This window comes from Rhinoderma darwinii, chromosome 2 (genome assembly GCF_050947455.1).
Source record: "Rhinoderma darwinii isolate aRhiDar2 chromosome 2, aRhiDar2.hap1, whole genome shotgun sequence".
NCBI lineage: Eukaryota > Metazoa > Chordata > Amphibia > Anura > Rhinodermatidae > Rhinoderma > Rhinoderma darwinii.
The window spans coordinates 193,665,640-193,676,573 of record NC_134688.1 but is presented as its reverse complement, the minus strand read 5'-3'; the positions used below and the strand labels follow the sequence as shown (position 1 = coordinate 193,676,573).

The 10,934-nt window shown below is 37.6% G+C and overlaps 2 protein-coding genes across 3 annotated transcripts in view; one reads left to right on the top strand and one right to left on the bottom strand.

Moving 5' to 3' along the window:
* Positions 1 to 6,875, top strand: part of LOC142742671 (pinopsin-like) — a 303,151-nt gene extending 296,276 nt beyond the window's left edge. Inside the window, exon 5 of the mRNA XM_075852674.1 lies at positions 5,055 to 6,875. Coding sequence (XP_075708789.1) covers positions 5,055 to 5,303 — 249 coding nt within the window. The 3' untranslated portion in view covers positions 5,304 to 6,875. The remainder of the gene's footprint in view (positions 1 to 5,054) is intronic.
* ST6GAL2 (ST6 beta-galactoside alpha-2,6-sialyltransferase 2) overlaps positions 1 to 10,934 on the bottom strand; it is a 186,614-nt gene that overhangs the window by 3,530 nt on the left and 172,150 nt on the right. The gene's annotated exons all lie outside the window — the stretch shown is intronic.

The window sequence follows — 10,934 nt, the reverse complement described above, 5'->3', positions numbered from 1 at the left end:
GGGGCCCTTTCATTCTTGGGTTCATGTGGGTCCCAGTGGTCAGATTCCTCTGATCACCCATTTATAACATATCTAATTTACATGATATAGAAGTTGTTAGTGGTAGAATTGCTTCAATTGCTGCAAGGTACATTTTTATTATGAGTTTATCAGTGTAGAATCCCATAGGAATGCTCATAAGCAGCCAATCATTTTCACAGTACACAAGTAAACATTTTGAAAGGTGTTTCCACCATAGTCTTAATTAAAAATGTCCTTCCATTTTGTGTATGCAGCTCCTATGCAGACCAAGGTGTTTCCATGGTTACAGACCTAGTCTGAAAAAGTGTGAGGAGTACACATAACTACACAGACTACACACGAGGTCTGTCTGTATTCTATAACATAGTCAACATAAGAGCTGTGTACATGAAATTGCAGGATATTTTTAATCAAGACTATTTGCAATGTTGCTTTAATTTATATATGTCTTAGAGTACAAAAAAAAAATGGTTGCAAAAGCGCCCAGTCTTTAAAATAAATTCTGTACTTTATACAGTATCCTACTGCAACATATTCCTGATTGTGTCAAACATTACAGACCTTAATAATTATATGCATACATGTTCTAGCAATACAAGTCTAGCTTATACGTTATTAAAAATGCAGTAAATAGCGGTTAGCGTCTAGTCTTTCTATATAATAAGCAACTTGAGAGTAATAAAGGCTACTGAAAACTTTCCAATTAATGAAAAGCATTGTATTAGCATGTAGTATTCAGGAAGAGGGAGGCAATAAAGCTTGAAAGGGTGCAAATCAACTGGTAATAAACATGCAGTTATCTTCAGGAAAGCACACGGCAAGCAATAACATTGTATTACTGTCTGTCCTACTGTTGAGAGCAGTATAAAGCTGTTCTTCTATTATAAGCAGGCAGGACAACTTCACATTAGGACAAGTGACTTTTGATGGATTTTCTAAGGGCTTGTCCACACGTAACGGAATTGCTGAGTATTTTCTGTCCGGAATTGCAGATGGAAAAAACGCAGCAGAATACAGTAGCAGCAAAGTGGGTGAGATTTAACAAATCCCATCCACACACTGCGTAAAATTTCTGAGCAGAAATTGACCTGCGGTGCGTATGAGTTCTGTGCATCTCTACTTAATACTTAGGGTATGTTCACACTACAGCGTCCGTAACGGCCGAAATTACGGGGCTGTTTTCAGGAGAAAACAGCCCCGTCATTTCAGCCGTAACGGCATGTGCAGGCGCTTGAACGCGCGTCCATTACGGACGTAATTGGTGCTGCTTTTCATTGGAGTCAATGAATAACGGCTCCAATTACGTCCCAAGAAGTGACAGGACACTTCTTTGGCGTGGGCGTAAATATACGCCTCGTGTGAACAGACAAACTTCAGCCCATTGCTTTCAATGGGCAGATGTATGTCAACGCATTCAAGCCGTAATTTCGGACGTAATTCCAGGCGTAAAACACCCGAATTACGTCCATAATTTGGCCGTGTGAACATACCCTTACTGTGCAAGAGGGTGTATTGGTCTGAATGAGATGTGGGTCTGATTGGGCAATTAACACCTTAATAACCGTTTTAGCCCAGGGTTATTAACTCTTGACTACTCAGGACAGTTATTCTCATTCCCATAACAGATTGGATCATTAACACATGATTACCCAGGGCAGCTCAGCTCAAACACATAAATATCAGAGTCGCTTGTTTATCAGATAAATACATAATACTTAAATTAAGTATTTATGTGTTAATAATAACATAATAACTAACAGAGAAAGTAATAGATATTTTGCAATGGTATATAGCCAACGTTCACATTCTAAGAAGCTGAGTGCTTAGGAATGAGTAATACTGCTCAGTCAGAAGCATTATAATAGCTTAATACTGACATAATGGATGATATGCATAAGGTTACATAGTTAGTACGGCTGAAAAAAGACACATGTCCATCAAGTTCAACCAAGGGAAGGGAAAAGGGAAGGAAAAATTTCTACACATAGGAGCTAATATTTTTTTGTTCTAGGAAATTATCTAACCCTTTTTTAAAGCCATCTACTGTCCCTGCTGTGACCAGCTCCTGCGGTAGGCTATTCCATAAATTCACAGTTCTCACTGTAAAGAAGCCTTGTCGCCTCTGCAGCTTGAACCTTTTTTTCTCCAGACGGAGGGAGTGCCCCCTTGTTTTTTGAGGGGGTTTTACAAGGAACAGGATTTCACCATATTTTTTGTATGTGCCATTAATATATTTATATAAGTTAATCATGTCCCCCCTTAGTCTTCTTTTTTCAAGGCTAAATAGGTTTAATTCTTTCAATCTTTCCTCATAACTTAAATTCTCCATGCCCCTTATTAGCTTCGTTGCTCTTCTTTGTATTTTTTCCAACTCCAGGGCATCCTTTCTATGAACTGGAGCCCAGAACTGAACTGCATATTCTAGATGAGGCCTCACTAATGCTTTGTAAAGTGGCATTATTACATCCCTGTCCCGCGAGTCCATGCCTCTTTTAATACACAACAATATCCTGCTGGCCTTTGAAGCAGCTGATTGACACTGCATGCTGTTATTGAGTTTATGATTTACAAGTACACCCAGATCCTTCTCAACAAGTGAATCCGCCAGTGTAGCGCCCCCTAGGACATATGATGCATGCAGGTTGTTGGTACCAAGATGCATAACTTTACATTTATCTACATTAAACTTCATTTGCCAAGTGGACGCCCAAACACTTAGTTTGTTTAAATCTGCCTGCAATTCATGAACATCTTCCATAGACTGAACTATATTACATAGCTTGGTGTCATCTGCAAAAATAGAAATAGTGCTATTAATCCCATCCTCTATATCATTAATAAATAAGTTGAATAATAGTGGTCCCAGCACTGAACCCTGGGGTACACCACTTATAACCGGGGACCATTCAGAGAAGGAATCATTGACCACAACCCTCTGGATACGGTCCTTGAGCCAATTCTCAATCCAATTACAAACTATATTTTCTAAACCTATAGTCCTTAATTTACCCATTAGGCGTCTATGGGGGACAGTGTCAAATGCCTTTGCAAAGTCCAAAAACACTAAATCCACAGCGGCCCCTCTGTCTAGACTTCTGCTCACCTCTTCATAAAAACAGATTAGGTTAGTTTGACAACTTCTGTCCTTAGTAAAACCGTGCTGGCTGTCACTTATAATGCTATTTATTGTCACATAATCCTGTATATAGTCCCTCAATAGCCCCTCAAACATTTTCCCCACGATGGATGTTAAGCTTACTGGTCTATAATTACCCGGGGAAGACCTAGAGCCCTTTTTGAAAATAGGCACCACATTTGCCCTGCGCCAGTCCCTTGGCACTATACCAGTCACTAGAGATTCTCTGAATATTATGAAAAGGGGGACAGAAATAACTGAACTAAGCTCTTTAAGAATTCTAGGGTGTAACCCATCAGGTCCCGGAGCCTTGTGCACATTTATTTTATTTAATTTAGCTTGGACCATCTCTACATTCATCCAATTCAGTATATCAACTGATATATTAACAGCACTGGCACCGGCTACATCAGCTGCTCTTTCTTCTGTTGTATATACAGAGCTAAAGAACCCATTTAGTAACTCTGCCTTCTCTTGATCCCCTGTGATCAACTCCCCATTACCATTATCTAGGGGTCCTACATGTTCAGACCTTGGCTTTTTTGCATTTATATGCTTGAAGAATTTTTTAGGATTTGTTTTACTATCCTTGGCCACCTGCCTTTCATTTTGTATTTTTGCTAATTTTATTACATTTTTACAGATTTTATTAAGCTCTTTATATTTTACAAAGGCTACAGCTGTACCCTCAGAAGGTCTGCTGAAGAATGTGGTCCCAGTGTTCGATAGCTAGATAGATAGATGATAGATAGATGATAGATGGATGGATGGATGGATGGATGGATAGATAATATATAGAAATGATAGATGATAGATAGATAGATAGCTAGATAGATAGATAGGATAGTAGAGAAGGGAGTAAACCTTCAGCTCACCGGTTCTGCGTCTCCAGACACCTCGCTCGGATCCCCGCGACGGCCAGCGGTAGGTAATGCAGGAAAGAAGAAAAGATGATCCAGCGCTGTGTAGAGTTAAAAGGGTAGTACTATTCCCACTTTTATTAGCAAAAAATTTTTGTGGATTAAAAATGAAATAGAGACGCAGTTTTCAGGCAAAGAGTAGTGCGGGTTGTTACCCGAGCCTACGCGTTTCGAGCACGTTCAGTGCTCTTAGTCATGGCAGAGAATATGAGAGCCCTATATGTCTGTCTCATTTATATGCATCGCTGGTAATTGGAAAGTGTTGATGATTGGACATCGGTAATTAGTGAATATCGCTACCGAGGGAGTAGTCCAGAATGATTTAAACGTAAGTAAAGTTTATTGGTATTGTCCCATATGTAAAGATTTTTGATAGTGACAATTTATCAAAAATATGGAGAATTTATGTGTGCAATAAATATTAGGGCTGTCCATGAAGAATTCATGTTTAGAACAAGTGAAATGTTCAATTATATTTTATTTAACCAGCGAGGCAGACACAAAACACTAGAGCATATAAACATGAAAACACTCTTAAAATACAACAAACAATAATAATAAACAGAAAAACATAGAAGTGAAGACAACACAGAATGTAATGCAATAGTTTGTTACATATATCCAATATGAAATTGAAAGAATATATAATATATTTATTTATATATGTAACGTTGAAGTGAAATGCATTATCTGTGGGTTTAAAAATAGAAAGAAAAATACTGCACGTGCTCGAAACGCGTAGGCTCGGGTAACAACCCGCACTACTCTTTGCCTTGAGACTGCGTCTCTCTTTCATTTTTAATCCAGACATTTTTTTTGCTAATAAAAGTGGGAATAGTACTTCCCTTTTAACTCTACACAGCGCTGGATCATCTTTTCTTCTTTGATAGATAGATAGATAGATATAGATTCGGATAGTAATGTTTACACAATCTCTGGTTATGTATGTTAACATTTATCTCTTGTTGTCCCTTTAGTTTTACAAATGCTTCCTGTTACTCTTCCACTGTCATTCATCATCATCGGGCGATGGGAAATCAATGTGCCAATCCAATCTAACTGTTATTCAGCTTCACCAAAGACTCAACAGCACTGTCGCCCCTAAACAAACACTGATCCCAGAATGTGCTGAGAAGGTTCCATGCATCGTATTGAGTCAAGATAAAGAATCATCTGAGACAAACCAACACATCTCAAAGCAAAAGAAAGACGATTTTGTTTTGTAAATTACTTTAAATGATTTAATGAGACGTTCAGCAATTAGGTCAATTTTATTTTATATGAACCAAAGAAATTAGGGTTGTGGAAGATTTGCTATGAGGTACAGATGTGTTCTTCCTTACCTTACCTTTCCTCAAAGACCAGCTTTAAAAAAAGAGAAAATATCTGCAATACTTTTTTACGATATGTCTATGCTAGATGTGTTAATGTGCCCCCCCCAGTGGTTGTGATGTGAATTGCGGCCTGTCAAGGATTTTGCTAGCATGTTGCGATATTGTATTGAATTTGTCTCATGAGAAATTGAAGTCCTTAACTAAATTCAAGCAAAGGTAAGGGTGGACACATCTGTAACTTAAAGCATGTCAGTACTGTTTATAGTATGGAGTACAGGCTCGTATGTATAGCTGTGTTCCTATAATATTCACAGATAACTGAGAGAATTTATGAAGTGTGATATTAATGGGTCAAGTCCATTAATGAACAGACTTGGAGTAACATGCAGATTCACCACTCGTGTTTTTGCACATATATATGTCTGTCATAGACATGAACATGTTGACTAGTAAAAGAATAATGTCAAGACTTTATTGTGCAGGTTGTGAGGTTGAGAATACATTCATTTTGTGTCCATACTCTGTTCATTTGTTTCCCATGCTATAAAATGTGTTCCAGTAAAACTAATGTCCCATGATATACATTGTTGTACTTGGGTAATGAATTTATACAGTAGACATTTTTAGAAAGAAGTTGAGGCTTAACTGTCAAGAATGTAATGTTACATTTCACTAGCAGCACGACTGAATTAATCGAATAAAACATCAACATTTATAACACAATCCTCACATACTATTAAAAGTATAAAAAAAAATATCATTCCGAATGGGGTAAAATATTACTGGTGGAGTGAATCTAAAAAGTAACTGTAGTGCAAACATTTATTTTCTACCTCTACTATACTGTCCACAGTATAAGGACTCATGCAGAAGAACGTGTTTTTGCAGCCGCAATTTTGACTTATGCCACGATTTTGACTTATGCCACTGTAAAGGCATGCAATGGAATATGTTAAATTGTAAAAAAAACAAAACTGTATGCAGTTGTATGGAATAGCATAGTCTACTACGCTATTCCATACTTTTATTTTTGTGGTATACAAATGAATACTAGCCCAACGGAGAACAGACAGACACTTTTTTGGCCTCCGTTGGGCTAATGGAGCCCTATGGTCATGCTTAGTGTGTGTACGTCGGGAGCTCTTCCTGGTGGACATGCTAAGTGTACATCACAATGTGAACAGGGCCTAACAGAGAACAAACAAACTCTGTATAGTCTGATCCTGCAGTCAAATCAAAGAGAGAAAACTGTTTAATGATGTAGGTAATTTTGCCCTTTAAAACCAGTAAAATTGTCCAGTCTGCCCTCTACATTTTGTTGTGCACAACGTTTTTTTTATTTTTTCATCAATGTAGCTGTATGAGTTCTTGTTTCTTGCAGGATAAGTTGTAGATTGTTTGGAAACCAATTTCTGGGTAAATGTATTAAGCATTCAATTCATTTTATGTAAAAAATGTTTTACACTTCCACAAAAAAAAGTTTTTGCCAGTTTTTATTTTCCAGTATTCACTAATCATCATGCATACAATATTACATTTATTGTATGGGTTATTATGTATATTAGGACAACAAATATATGTATATCATTTGTGGTGTTTTATTTTATTGGAGTGGAGTGGAGTAGCAGGGTTTGAGCTCAAGAACAGGAGGAATTGAGCATCAGAAAGGAATATGGAGGAGCCATATACATGAAAGAGTAGGTGAAGGGGGTCATAGCACATAAAGAGGAGAGATTGTATCTACCATTTTTACCATATCCAAAGGAAATGTGGGCAGCACAGCAGAACAAAAACCTCCAGGGTATCAGGGTGCAGGCCTCAAGGGATCCGACTTGTAAATCCCCAAATGTGGACAAAAAGTTACAACGTTTCAGCTGCTCTTTGACAAAGGCTGCATCGAGCAGCTGAAATGTTGTATCTTTTTTCACTGATGGGTGAATACATTTATGCTGCCTCGCTTTCCATTTTTACCATGATGTTGCTACTAATTTTTGCTAAAGTAAAAATAATATATTTTTCTGTCTTCCTTTTTTGTATGTAGCTCGAAAATGCTGCAAAAGTGGTAGACAATAATGCGGCACTTGTCATTGGAAGCACATAAGGCATTAGTGGACAGGGGGGATAAAGAGATGAGAAGGAGGAGAAGCCACTTTGGGAACACTTTGCCCAAGAAATATTCTCCTTTACTTAACTTTGTCCTTTCTCCTATTGAGTGATTCATAATATTAAACAATCTTTTCTGAGTTGTCTTGTTCATACAAATGTTGAGTGACAATTACTAGTGGCGACCATTACAATGCCCATTAAGACTGTTACCGAGATTTCTACAGACTCTGAATCACATATGAATCTGCATTGTTGGAACTGGAACTATAATGGCTGCCATTAGTGGTCATCACCCAGCATCCGCAACACTGTGGGGACCAACATAACTCAGAATATTAAAAGCCTTTATATAAAAGGACTACTCGGTGCATTATACTTCCAGGTATTTCTTCTTCTTTTTTGTATTTTGAGAGGCTCTTTGGACACGCATTACAATGCCTTATCATACAGAAGATGGATGTATGTTTCATTTAAAAGCTGAGTGGTCCTTTATCTAAGTATAAATGCAAAAGCTGTATAAAGGACAAAGAACATTTCAGGCAGTGTGATATTGCATTATAGCATTATAGTTGCTTTTAACGCAAGCCTTCTTTACTATTTCAGTGACTGTGAAATTTTATTAAGGGGCGACTATAGTCTATAAATGAAACAGAACATTATTTTCATGCTCCCAATGATTTGTAACCTTACTGCTACCCTCTTAATACAGATCAAAGCCATTCATGAGCATAATGCATCTGGGGGAACAGAAAGAGAGATCATTACGTACACTAGGTCTACGTATGAGAAGTAAGGGCTAGCTTCCTGGGGTATCATACAGGTTATTGCACATAAAGATTGGGACACTGACCTTACTATGTACATACAAGGCGTTTATTATAGAGAGTAACCAATATAAACAGAAACAACATTGATATTTTTGATAGTTAAAGGGAAAAAAATTCTTGATATTCCATTAAATCAGGAGATGCCTAAAAAATAGAAACTGCAGTATACTAGGAGGAACCATGAAAAGTCGAAGTAAGAACCACAGATGTACAGTATTGGTGGTGAATTTGATATATTGTAAAACTTGCATATTTGAAAGACCTTGAAATCAGGGCTATATAAAAGCATAGGCACAAAATCTTTAAACAGATGGAATATGTGCCAAGAAATAGCAATGTCTCATTTACTGCACTAGTGACCTGAAGGAGCCTGTAAATAGCTCTAAAACTCTGCGGAGAGGAACATTCTTCAGTGAGGACAGTAGGAGCTCTGACAGTAGGCAACATATGGGATAGGCGTTTTGGCAAATTTTATGCACAGTAGACTAATATGTTATGTATGATTTTTTTTTAAATCTTACAGCACAAAATCACAGAATTTTTTTATATATTGTAAATGACATGTACATGATATGCAATTTAAAATGACAATCTGAAAATGCTAAACTATTGTGTATATCTTACAAGGTTATAGCACGTTCTCTCCATATCTGGATGTTATATATGTTAATTGTTGTATTTATGTGGACACATATGTACTTTACTGTAAAATACTATAATGTGAACACTCCTTTGTTATTGTAAGTTGTGTATTTGTCTCCTATTGCTCAATATGAACAATGCTTTAAATATATATGAACTAAGGTAGAAATCAAGGACTGAAGCTGTGCCTCCAACACCCAGATCTCAAGCTTTAGTTATCAAAAGGGCTTTGTAACTAATATAGTAGTACATTGAACTTCCAAAATGATTCTATTACTGTAAATATTCTATTCATTTAATGTGTTTTCATCAGTTTAAAGGGGTTGAAAATCTCTGTAGATTTTTTTACATGCTGAGATTTCAGAGCTTCACACTTGTTTGGAGCAATTTTGAAGAGATTTTTATTCTTCTCAATGCATGATCGTGGACAGCGATTTACCACAGCGATTTTTTTTTGTAGTGAGATAAATAGATCTAGCCAAATGCATTCCTATGGACAGCGAATGAATCGCTCACTACAAACTACAAAAAAAAGTCTACTTCTAGCCCCAGCCCTAAAGGGACACTCGGCCAGAACTAAACTTTCCCATGTGTTCCATTATGGTATTCCATATGTCAGTCTCTCACCTGTTATTTTTCTTGCGCTTTCTATCTCTATATAACAGACTGAGGGGGCAGTGTGAATCCGGCTCGGTGACACGCTTTCTCTACTTGAGTCTATGGAGATCTATGTGTCACCCATCACAGGCTGGGACAGAAACTTCTATTATTAGTTACCACTGATACCTAGACTGGTTCCTGTCACACAGGTATAATGTAGTAGAATATAGTGCAACATCCCAGTCTGTATACTTATGGGTTCTCAGCTTATTTAGGAAACTATAGAGAGAATGATAATCACAGTGTCCCCCAGCATGCAGAAATGGTATGGTCTTTAGCTGGTTATGTGATACTGTGCTGAAGCATCATGGGATTGACAGCAAAGCAGAGGGGAAGAAAAAGCTGGAGAAGTCTAAGAATCAGGACAGAGGCTTTTTCTAATCACAGACAGGGCAGCAGAGAAAAAAGTAAGCACAGTATACATAAAAGAAGTGCAGAATGTGGTATACAGTCAGGTTGGGGGTGTAAGGATGGAAAGTTGTGTTACCACTGGAGGTCTTCTTTAATCTTGTGATCCTGATTTTAGATACCATTAGCATTCACCTAGAAATGCTTATATAAAACCGTCAAATTGCCTGCAACATAATACTTGAAGAAGCTAGGGGGTGGAGCAAATAATGGTGCCCACACATACTGTACCAGCTTAATGTTCAGGTGATGGAGAATTGCCAAAATTGACTTATTTGCATAAATACCGTGCAATATCCCAATGTAACATTCTATACAGAGCAACACTTCTGTATTCAAATATTCTGACTGCTCTATAGTGATCTTTTGTCTACACCAGTGTTATTGACAGCTGTAGTCTCTATACAGAGGCAAACCTGAACAAAAATAAAATATGTTCATATTTATCAATTCAAAATTGATAAACATTCACTTTTATTTTATTTTTTCTGTTAAGGTCTGCGATCGCATCATGGGGGGGGGGCAATGGGCTATCAGAGAGGGCCGTCCCACCCCTTTCTAACGGCTCTGTTCCTGGCCATTAGTGCGAGGTGTCAGCTATAATACATAGCTGATGACCGCAGCATATGGAGCAGGCTCAGACGCGTGAGTCCATTCCATACTTCAGCCTCCGCACGATGACATACAGAGTCGTCATGGTGCGTTAAGGGGTTAAAGCCATACAAAAAAAAATCAATGTACAGTACATTCGGAAATGTTCAGACCCCTATCAGTTTTCACATTTTGATATGTTGAGGCCTTGCGCTAAAATAAAAAAAATATCATGTTTTCCCCCTCATTCTGCACTCAATAACCCAGAATGACAAAGTGAAAACAGAAT